The 12,190-nt window shown below is 45.9% G+C and overlaps 1 protein-coding gene across 1 annotated transcript; it reads right to left on the bottom strand.

The window, feature by feature from the left end:
* Positions 1-4,902: 4,902 nt before the first annotated feature.
* LOC120433965 (serine protease FAM111A-like) lies at positions 4,903-10,528 on the bottom strand. Its single transcript, XM_039601185.1, has 2 exons — positions 9,641-10,528; positions 4,903-5,250 (listed from the first exon to the last, which is right to left on the bottom strand). Exons 1-2 carry the CDS (start codon positions 10,526-10,528, stop codon positions 4,903-4,905), a joined length of 1,236 nt encoding a protein of 411 aa, XP_039457119.1.
* Positions 10,529-12,190: the final 1,662 nt, after the last annotated feature.

Raw genomic sequence — 12,190 nt, 5'->3', positions numbered from 1 at the left:
ACAAAACACTGACCTTTGTGGGAATGCTTGGAGCAGACTAACATGTGAGCTGGAGTGTTCTGGGTATATCCAGACCATCTGTCGGCTCTGACTTCGGAAACGTGGCTTAAAAAAATTCTCTTCAACGACGTAATCCGATAAAAAAAACGATCTCTTTACCCGTCGTCTTCCTGTGGCTGTCATGCGACCGGCTATTGCAGTTAATAATACAACAGCTTCTTGCCATTTTTTGGGTCTCTTTTTATCGCTGTGTAACTGAGTTCAATATTGAAAGCCTGCGTGCACTAGTACCTCTTGCCACAAGTTCCCAGAATCCTTTGCGGTTTTACCCCTGAATGACGTCACATTTTCAATCTCTATCCTGGCGGGCCGGTCTCTAGTCAAAATGCCCGGGCCGATTTTTTGTCCCAGTCCAGCCCTGGCTCAGACTGAGAGAGCCGCTGGCTTTTACAAACACACGCTGAGAGCAGGTGGGAAGTGGAGCAAAGATCCACAAGATCTTGTGACAACAGCTCTTAAAGTTGATGATCGGATGAATAAGAGCGAAAATGGGGTGAGTGCTCAGTCTTTTGACCGTTTCAGTGCGAGTCGTGAATCGGTGCAGTCAATGCTGGCGCCTCTTCGCTGGGAGCAAATCAGAAAATAGCCCATCCCAAATCCTCCAAATTCAACCCAATGAAATCACAGTGACACCTCAAGACATGTCAAGACATGTCTGCTCTGCCTGAAACACATGGCACGAGTGTGACTGTCACTTATATTTTTGTGGCTTGTTTGAGTTAACAGAGGTTTCGTAAGCATGTTTCTATTCAATCATTAAACTGTTTCCTTTAAAACTATAGTTTAAAAAAATCTGTCCTGGCCGAATTATGCCTCAATAAGTCCTTGATACTTCAGAGCAATAACTGTTGTATATATCTGTTACAAACTATAATCGCTAAGACAGTGAGCGCTATAACAGAAATGTGTTTATAGTCTGACAGGTACGTTGTGCTTACCTTTGTCTTATTTTGCTGATGGTTGCACACAACAAAAGTGACATCACAGTTGGTCAGTCTGGAGGAAAGGGTTTGTGAGTAGGTCACATGTTTTAATCTATTCAGCAGACTCTCAGTAAGTCCTCTTTTGGCCTCACTGTAAAATTTTATTCATACAGAACCTTTCAACACAGACATCACAAACAAAACCCAGAACCTTTAAAATAAACCAAATGCAAGTCTAAAGTTTTTTCATAGAGGACAGTGAAACAGCTTTTGGTTATGTTAAGAATAAAATTCTTCCCACTGAAAATCTGTTTCTTTGTTGATACTCTTCCAGAAATGGTGATGCTTTTTTCAATAGAAGTAGTTGGGCCATAGGTAACAGGTTTAGGTCTCCAGGTTGAGGTACAATGGTGATGAATTTCAATAGGAAGTGAAGCACCTTTAAAAACAGGTTAACCCTCTCCAAATCCCAAATCCTGCTTCACAGTAGAAGTCTCAGATAAATGTTCAGATAAACAAAGTTTAATGTTTTCAGTTAGTCATGATCTATGAACTAGAAAGAGATAATTCCTAGTCAGTCAGATAATGTTTTCTCCCTCATCCACCTCAATTTTATCTAAAACCATTTTCCCAAAGCACTCCTGTATACAGAAATGTTCAGATACAACAAATGAGCACAACAGAAGTGATAAACTCTTTTTCCTGCCTTAAAACAGTAAGGTTATGTTTTGTTGTTCTGTAACGAGGGGTGGTTTTTAGTGTGGTGAAACGGCCACATGGGGGAGCTGGTGCTGTATTATTTATACAGCCTGAAGAGGCGCTGATTGCACGATCAGCTACAGAAGAAAGCATCAAAAGTGTCCCTCCCTGTCTGTAAAGTTTTATTGTCTCTCTTATTTTATCATCTTTTCTTTATAGTCAGGTTTCTTTCCTTTTCCTTTTTGTTCGGTTAATCTATATATCAGTTTTATGCTGGTTATGTGGGTCCTGATTATGCTAAATGTTTTTATAATGAGGAATTATTGTTATACAATTCATGGAAGAGCAGAAAAGAAAAGGTATATACATGTCTGGAATAAATGTTTCTTTTATTTTTTAACATATGTCTGTACTTCTGAGGTAAAGATTAAGTGTGGCCCAGTGCAACTCTGATGCTGTTTCTGAGTTATTACATTTGGTTTTTGGTCTGACTGGGTGAATGAACTGGTTCGTATGTATCTCTTTTCTACTCTACGTGAGCACTCAAAGCACTTTGCACAACTTGCCTCATTCACACAATAACTTTTTTTCCATGCTCTTTTTATTTAAGTGCTTTCTGTCTAACATTCACACATATTCATACTCTGATGGATGTATCAGAGACAACTTGGAGTTAGTATCTCACCCAAGGATATTCGGTATGCAGGCTGGAGCAGATGGGGATCGAACCACCAATCTTCCAACCTGCTCTGCCTTCTAAACTACAGCCAAAATGCCAAAGTCAGAAAGTCAGCTGCCCGGGCCTACATTTACTTCTTCACTGAGACAGTACTGACCACCAGAAACATCAACGTGTCCTGAATCAGCAGCAGTTGATGGGTCAGTACATGTGACCTGCTGACCTACAGTAATTCTGTGCAGTGTGTAACAGAGGATGGTCTCAGGAAGCCCCGGCCCACGAGGAGCATTCAATTGTCCCACAGAATAATCAACTGAACTACACTTTGAGGTTTTCTAGCTTATCGAGACTATCTATCCACACCGTTACATATTCCATATGTACGGGGTACGACCCCCCTTGGTCGTGGCGCATGGATACTTCTTTAAGACACTCCAGCTTGCCCAGCCACGCCCCACAGCTCACGTATAAAACAGCTGTGCAGACATGACATCGGTGATCGTTTGATCTCCACTTGTGCTGTGCGTGTGAGTGACTTTTCTTCGAGATTGCTATGTGCGTCTGTATGCCGGTAGCCGTTTTTCGTCAGCTTCCCTGGGCGCAAACCTCTTCCCTGTCATTTCCCTTAGCTTGGTCTCCCTTAGCTGGATTCCCTTAGCCCCGGTTCCCATTAGCTTGGTTACCCTTAGCTTTCCCTTGGCCCTGGCTTACTCTAGTTGGTCTCCCGCTGCCCGGTTCCTTCGCCGATCGAGCTGGCATCTGTGTGTGTGGCAATCAGGCTGTGTTCCCTCTGTCTTGCCCGCTTTGCGCGGCTGGGACCTCGCTGTGCTTCGGCCAGTGAGTGAGCATTCTCCGGTCTGCTAGCCTGTCTGGCGTTTACCCGCAGCTCGGGTTAACGCAGCCAACGGGACTCCGCTCGTAGCTTGGCTACAGTGGGAGCGTTTAGCCCCGCACCCTTGCTTGGTAGCAGAAGTATGGCAGCCCACACGTCCCAAACTTCTGGGACGTCTGTATATGGCATTTTTGCCTTGAAGTTGGGCACGAGCAGTGTTGCTGTGCCTGGGCAAGAAAGGAAAAAAAACCCCCCACAAAACCACAAGCAGCTCAGAGCATGCTTTGCTGGCTAGAGAAGCCCATCTGACGCTTGCATGAACTGCTCTGTTGCCAGCACGTACTACCGAGACCGTGCTTGGGGTTTCTGAAAGCATTTAAAGGGCCCGCCCCTCCCCCGTCATGCCTCAGGCTACTATGGGGAAAATGGCTGACACTGGAGTGGAGACCATGGGCTGGGCCCCCTCCCACACCTGTTTGCTGATTCACTGCTGGCCCCTCCCACAGCGTTCCCTCCCATGGCCCCGCCTCTGTGAGGCCTGGGCCGGTAGAGGTTGACGATCAGGAAACGGTTGTTGAAGAAGCTTCCATCCTCTCCTCTGGTGTCACCCACCTGTCCCTGGGCTGCCCCCTGCTGGTCCCAAACACAGTGTCAGGCCAGATGCCACAGCTGCAGGCAGGCTGGGGACACAGAGAGCCCTCCCCCATCTCGTGCCTCTCAGGCTAAAATGGGGATGATGGCTGCAGCGTTCCCTCCCATGGCCCCACCTCTGTGAGGCCTAGGCCGGTGGAGGTTGGTTATCGTGAGGTGGATGTTGAAGAAGGCTCCATCCCCTCTGGCTGCCACTGGAGTGGGGCCCGTACGGGTGGACACATGGACTGGGTTGCCTGGTTTCTGTGCCCCTCCTGCAGCATTCCCTCACATGGCCCCGCCACTGTGAGGCCTGGGTCGGTGGAGGTTGATTGTCAGGCGGTTGATGTTTATGATGCTTGGCTGTCTACCCTGTAGCCACCTCGCTGTGCTGAGGGGCCTGTGCAGGCGTGTGGAGACGGCTGTGTTCAGGTGAGGCGGGGAAGACTTGGACACTAGGCTCAGCTGTCCTCCAGCCGCCCTCCTCCCTCCTGCTGCTGCTGCGGGCTGTGTTCCTCTGGCGTATTGCCCATGGTTCGCTGGCTTACACGCCAGTCAGACCTCGCGACTGTCCACTCTTGCTGGTGACAAACCTTGGGTCGCTCCCCACTTGGGCCCTCAGTGAACTGAGCAACCAGCCCCTCCCCTGTCATGGGATGCTGCAGGTTGGATGCTCAGCTACTGGGACAGGCCTTGGGCCTTGTCCTACCTCAGCCATCCACTGAGTGGCCGAGCTGCTCTGGCAGGCTCTCTCTCCCTGGCAATGTGTCACTGCTTAGTGCCAGGCGGGGATCTGTTATGACTCGGCTTCTCCGGCTGGCGGCTCCGACTTCCCGTCTGCAGCATCGTCCGCATTTCGCAGGTTTCTGTCACAGCGATAGCCAGCTGCCATGCTCGAGTGGCCTGGTAGGCTGTGCTCCCCTGGCGTATTGCCCGCAGTTCGCCGACTTACACACCAGTCGGACCTCGTTGTGTCTGATACGTCGGCCAGTGAGTGAGTGTTCTCCAGCCTGCAGGGCTGGCTCCCTGTTTGGCGTTGCCCGCTTCTTGCAGGGTTGCACGGCCAGTGGGGTCCCCACTCAGCAGCTCGGTGAGCTACGCTTCCTCTCCTCACTCTGCTCCTGGAATTCCGGGTTCTGGCCCTGGGCACCCCAGGCCCCAGCTGGGGATCCTTGGGGAGCATGCACGCGGGCTCGTCCTAGCCAACTGCCTGTGCTTTCTGGCGTGCTAACCACGTGCCGTGGGTTTACACGCTTGTCAGACCTCGCTGTGTCTGATACTTCAGCCAGTGAGTAAGAGCTCTCCAGCCTGCAACGCTGGCTCCCTGTCTGGACTTTCAGATCGTCGCCTTGCTCAGCCCTCCATTTCAGCAGGCTAGGCTGCCAGCCCCCCTCCCTGTCTGTCGACAGCATGGGCCGGCTTCGGCTCTGTGGATGGACAGGTCTCATCCCTAGCTTGACCTGCTACTGCAGGCTGTGTTCCCCTGGCATGTTGCCTGCTTCGCCGGCTTACACTCCAGTCGGACCTCGCTGTGGTGAGTGAGTCTTCTCCAGCCTGTAGTGCCGACTCTCTATCTGGCGTATTGCCCGCTTGTTGTACGCTTATGCGACCAGCGGTATCTTACTTGGCAGCTCAGTGTGCTGTGCTCCCTGGCGGTTTGCCTCACGGTTCACGGGCTGACCTTGAGCGGCCGATTACTTGCGGTCCTGCATAACCGATTCAGGCCAGTCTGGCGTCTGCAGACTGCTGCCTCCACCCCCCGGGTTGGCCTTTGCGTCTGGCAAAGCCCTGACCGAGGTGGTGTGTATATCAGTACATTTGTCAGTGGTTCATTGGCACCTTCACTCTCGAGGGTTTAGTTACACTGTCTCCTCGCGGAGTGTCTTACATATTCCATATGTACGGGGTAACTCTGTACCCCGGTGTGGCAAGATAGTCTCAATATGCTAGAGAACATACGGTTACTGTGTAAGCTTGGTTCTCTTAGTGGGAGACTATCTGTCCACCATCAGGCCGCTCGGAGACGCATTCTGATCAAACTATCACCAATGTGTAGTCTGCACAGCTGTTTTATACTTGAGCTGTAAGGCGTGGCTGGGCAAGCTGGAGTGTCTTAAAATATACATTTATATATATTGATTGATTGATTGATTGATCATACTTTATTCATCCCGAGGGAAATTGGGTTAAGGCTGCCAGCCGTGCCAGCGCCATCTTACCCTTCCGACCATACATACATTACACAAACATCACATGGGGAAGACAGGTCAGAGAGGTATAACAATGGAAAATACACAACATGAGGAAAGACGAGGAGAAAAAAGAACTCCCCCCAGACTGAGCTCCAACAGGGAGATCAGTTTGAGAACAGAAAAAAAAACCCACCTCAGTGCATACAAAAAGCACATGACTATCAATACACCATAGAAACACAAGACAAGCAACAGGGGCGGGTAAAGGGTAATAGCTGGTGTAGACAGCGCATCCGGTCCTGCAGCATGTCTGCGCTGGTCCAGTCGACCGCCATCTTCCCCGGGAGGGGACAAGCATCGAAGGCGTTTGGAAAGGGAGGGGGGATGAGTGTGTATCAGTGTATGTGTATGTGTGTGTGTGTGTGTGTGTCCAGAGTCCAGCTGAGACAGTCTCCTTCGCCCTGCCAGGCTAAGTAAACAGTCTTCCAGCCAACCCAGGTGGCCTTGCATAGGGGAGGAACAGTCTAAGCACAGTCTGTTATCAGGGAGTTTTTGTTCAGCTCCAGCCTTGAGATCACAGCTGGCACCGAAGTGGTAGCCGCATGAAGTGATGGTGGTTTTTACTTTAGTGCGAACAACTCATGTGAATTTCAAAGCTGTTCTAACAGTCCGACACTGGTCTCTCAATCTCCTGTTGGAGAGCTGTGAGCTTCTCCATGATGTGATCCAATTTGCGCTCAGAGGTCTTATTCTGAGTGTTCACGGCAGCCGTAAGCTTCTCCAAGATTTTATCCGTGCTGCGCTCAATGAGCCCATTTTGAGAACTCACCACTCGTCCCATCGATTCAATCCCAGCGGGCAGCCTTGTGGGGGTTTGAACAGCCGATTCCGCTTTCTTTAATCTTCGATAAGACAGGGCCAAGCCAGCTCCGATCAGCAAGAACCCTGTTATCATGGTTCCGAATAGGTAGATATCTTCAGCACTCAGGCTCACCCGAGCCCAGACTTCTCGTTGAGAAAAGGGTGTCAATTGCATTCAGGGACCAGTTGATCAAATCCATAATTCCTCTTTAGGTTTTAGAGAACAGACTGTGAGAGAGTGTTCCAGGGAAAAGTAATACAAAATACACGAGACTAGACAAGGACACAAGAGGCTAAGCAGGGAAGATAAGGGGGAGAGGAGAGGAGAAAAGTGCGACCGCCTTAGCCAAGAGCCAAAGGTGTATATATATATATATATATATGTATATGTAGGGATGGGTATCGTTTAGGTTTTATCCGATACCAGTACCAAACCGGTACTTTTGAAACGGTGCCGGTGCTTAAACAATGGAGAACACAAACTTTGTCCAAAAACCTCTCATGTTTAGCTGTTTTCCACTTTTTCTTTGGTCATTTTAGCCTTTTTGGCCAGGGTGAAGGGAGTATCTGCCATCAAACAAGAAGACAGCCGCATGTAACTACGACGGTGTTTGCTAGTTCACCTTACATGCATTAATGTAATAATGTGGTTAACCTACTCAACGTAAATTACACACGAACAACATTAAGCTACTCACGCAGAGAAGAACGGCTGCTGCTGCCATCATCATCCGTCATCATTTCTGCTACGCTGACAGGGCTAGGGGCCAGGACTCTCCTCTTCGGGTTCTTGGGGGATGTTGCTAACTCCAGGTCCGATAACAGGCACCACACCCGCAGTAGATGTGCTCGGTGTGAGGTCTCGCAGCAAGCTATCAAATACGGTGCATTTCTCAGCTTTTAAAAAAAACGCTATGCGTCGCCAGGTGTTTCATCAGATTCGAGGAGTTACCTCCTTTGCACAGTATCAGTTTAAAGCACTTGTTGCAGGCTGCTGAGTTTGCATCTTTTGCTGTGAAGTACAGCCAGACTTTGACCGCTTCGCCTTGGGCATTTTTAATCTGTAGCTCTGCTCTAAAAGAACCTACGTACCTGGGCCCGCCTACTACGCTTGCAAAGGTAAAATGATTGGCTAGAATCCAAAGTGTATGACATCTCAGTAAAAAAAAAGCACCGAAATAAAGCACCGAAATGTGCGCTGCTTTTCGGTCTGGTTACTACCGTTTATGTCAGAACCGGTACCCATCCCTATATATGTACATACATATATATATATAGACATATATGTATATGAAGTATATTCTTATACTGTCTAGACTGAACAAGTCACTTGGATGAAACAAAACGTTTCTCCCACCAGTTTTAAAAAATTGAACCACTCTAACATGAAGGTGAGTTTAGCATTTATTTTTTTTAATTTTATTCAGAACTGAAATAATAACAGGAAAAAAGGATTGGTGTTACTCACTATGACAGGTTTTATCTTTGGGAAGTTTTGCCACAAAGACATGTACACCAAACCTCACAAAATGTGTCTGACAGAAAATCTTTTCCTGTGTGGGTTTTCAAGAATAGAGTGTAAAGAATCTTGACCTGAAATAAGCAAATTCCCTTTTTCAACAGGAAGGAAAGTTAAAAACAAAGAAACATTACAGTTCATAATGACACCACTAAACATGTCACAAACAGGTTAACAGCATGTGGTTTGTATTACATTGTACTAAACATACACAACAATGTTAAAACACAAGGTGTAAAAAAAACATGATTTTCAAAGGATGGTTTTCCTTCCACCAGTAGTTTTAAAACAAAAAAAACAAACATAATAAAAACCCTGGGTAATACATCTGAACAGAAAGCTACACACCCACTAAGTAGAAACTTCTACTAAAATCTAAACATTAAACTAAGGCCACATACAAGCTTGGTTTTAAAACATCACATCTATATCATTCATTTCCACCCATTGTAATGTGCCTTAAAGGGTAAATACAAAGTATCTGTGTTTTTCAGTCGCAAAGTCAGAAATAATCTTATTATATAAATTATTTTACTCTGCATGAGGTTATGTCTGCAGTGTAAGCTTTGACTGTAATCTATCTCAGTATAGGGCTACAGTACCTTCACGAAGCTCCAAATCCTCCTATGTCATGTACTACAGGTCCCCAGAGGCACAGGTTCAGGTTAGATCTTATGTGTTCAATCCTTTGAAGAATAATGCATTAGACAAATAGGAATCTCTGCAATCAGAAATAGTTTGCCACTTGCCCTAATCTGTATACCTAACTGACTTCCATTGGCTCCTCAGCATTGAGTATCTCTTTCAGGTGTGGGTTTCTTTTTGCTGCCTTCTCAGCTTTCTTCAGCAGCTCCTAATTTTCACTTTCCTTCAGGTTTCCCACAAAGTTTTCAAATATAGTAAGAAGAGGAATGGCATATTCAATGACGCTCTTATCACCGTTGACTGAATCACAGATATAACCTGCAGTGTGCAAACCAAAAACTCTGCCAAGTCCATCAAACACTGGAGAACCAGAGGCACCGTGATACATGAAAGTGTGGTAGGTCGCTACTTTTCCTGCTTTACTCCCACCTATCAATATTTCATCAATACCATACTCTTTGAGCCAATCACTGATTGTTTTGATGATGACCAGGTTTTTGTACTGATACAAATGTTCATCAATAGCCTGCCCTCTCTTCTCTGTCTCAATGATACATGTAGGATCCATTTGCACTTTGTGTGCACAGAACATAAATGTGCCTTTATTTTCTGTGCTCTTGTTTGCTGGTTTGGTTTTGAGCCTTCAGGGTTGAGCTCCAGAACTGCATAATCTAGCTCAGCATCCAAGTCAATGAATGTATTCTCTGCTCTAAAGTAGTACAAATTTGTTTCTGGCTCAGACTTCTCATAGTCAAAAATAGCGAACACTTCTACATCCTGCTGCAGCTCATTTCCTTCAACGTAACCATCAAAAAAATGTGCACTAGTCAGGATGAAAGTATCAAACAGCACAAAGCCTGTTCCCATAGAAACATCCTTAACACTGACTTTGCAAACTGACTTTCCCAGTTCTAGCAGCTTCCTGACTCTGTGAACTTCACTGAAGGACTGCTGGATCTTTCCAAAGTTTTCCTTCCTGAGATTCAGTGCTTCCTGATACAAATCACCAGGGAATCTACTCTCCATCCATCGTTTCAGATCTGGAAACTGCTCACGCAGTAGTTCATAAATCTTGTTTGTATCAGCATCACTGCTGGTTTCTTTCACTGCAGTTTTTACACGGATTCCCTCCTGTTGTGCTAAATAGACGATCTCTGACCCTGATCTTCTTTCACACTTACTTTGAGAATTATTTGATGGGCTTTCTTGCGGCTTTCCATTGTGTTCTTTTTTATCTTTTGGAAGGCGTATCTTGAATTGTTTCTGGTGTAGTTTTTCTACCTTTTGTGTGCATACAGTGAGGCGTTTGGGATCCTGATTGTTGGACAGCTCAAAGTTGCCAAGATCATCAATGAAGCGACCGTCTCTCTTCAGAGCCTCAGCCACAGTTATTCCCTTTTCTCCATAAACACAGAGGTTCTTGAACTGTTTTACATCGTTATTTTTAAAAAGTTCCTTTGTTTTAGTGTGTAGCCCAGCATTTCTCATTTGATTTTATGGCTTCCAGCACTGTGCAAAGCTGATTACACTGAACAGTGTATTCATAACTAGCTTGATTGAATTTCACCGTAAATTCATGGGAATGTTCAACCTAGAGGAAATTAGAGTGAGATGGTTAGAAACAGAGTGGTGCTAAAAAAGCAGAGCAGTATTTTGGTCATGTAATGTAACACGGTATACTTACAGTGAAACCACTGTCATTTTCCTCCTTTGGTCAAGTTGGCGTAAATCCCTGCAGAAATAACAGATATTAAAATATATTAAATACGAACCAAATTATTTAAGATTCAAGATTCTAAGCGTTTATTGTCATGTGTTCAAAGAAAAAATAAAGCATTTCTCTGTGCAATGAAATTCTTTCTTTGCTGTCCACCCTCAGATGCCGGTTCATATATACAATAGAAATAGAACAGAAAAAATACAAATAGTACAAATAAATAAATGAAGGCAGTAAAGGAGACAAAATATTGAAGTGTGAAACAGAGATGTGTGCAAAAGAGCTGTAGCTTAATATGCTGGCTTAATATGCAGGATGACCTGATGTGCAAAAAATTATTTTACTGTTGTTATGGCCCGTCTAGGCGCGGCCAGACCACAACATAAAGGGTGATCCATCCCCGTCCAACCCCAAGCAGCACGTCACACACTTAATACTTTGTGACAGTGATTTATTTACAATAAGTGCATTTAAACAAAGGAAGGGAGCATATTATAACTTCAGGGTGAAACCAAGGCCAAAACAACAAACAAAAGGTAGCCTAACTCAGGAGTAAGTACAACTTACCTAGTCAAAAGAACTAAACCAAATGACAAGTACTTTCCTCCCTACCTAACAAAAACAGGAGAAAACTAATCAAACAAAAAGGCGGTCCACCCCTACATGCTCTTACATTCAACAAACACAGTGACACAGTGAACGGTCTGCCGGCTGGGTTGGGCGGAGGATGAATGACATGGCAGTCCCTGGCGGTCTCTTCTTATCCGCTGCCTCCAGGTCCTCAGCCAATCGGTGCGAGCCATCCACCCTGGATGCACCAATCACGGAGGAGCACCTGCACACTCAAATTTACATATGTTAATTACGACAACAGTCATAACACCCCCTTTCCCAAGAATTAACATTACCCCCAAAATGTTTAATTCAAGGAGAAAGTGCTCTAGACAGAGTATCAGCCAACACATCCTCTTTCCCTTTCTTGTAGTTGATCTTCACGTTAAAATCTTGCAATAACAAGGACCAGCGCATAAGTCTTTGATTGGAGTTGCGCATTTGGGAAAGAAACACTAGTGGGTTGTGATCGGTAAACACCTGCACAGGCAGCACACTTGACCTGACATAGACCTCAAAATGCTGTAATGCAAGGAGTAAGGCAAGAGCCTCTTTTTCAATGGTGCTATAATGGGTCTGGTGTCTGTTAATCTTTTTCGAAAAGTAGCAGATGGGATGATCTACGCCATGACCATCTTCCTGTAATAAAACAGCGCCTGCACCACACGAGCTGGCATCTACTTCTAATTTAAAAGAGCGCTCAAAATTCAGTGAAATCAGTGCAGAAACGTGGGGTGTTATCAGGTTTCGGTACCAAAATGCAGGGCGAACTCCACGCACTGTTACTGGGCTCAGCTAACCCATGTTTAACCAGGTATTCA

Source organism: Oreochromis aureus, linkage group 3, assembly GCF_013358895.1.
Source record: "Oreochromis aureus strain Israel breed Guangdong linkage group 3, ZZ_aureus, whole genome shotgun sequence".
NCBI lineage: Eukaryota > Metazoa > Chordata > Actinopteri > Cichliformes > Cichlidae > Oreochromis > Oreochromis aureus.
The sequence above is the reverse complement of the archived record's forward strand: the minus strand, read 5'-3'. Positions and strand labels throughout refer to the sequence as shown.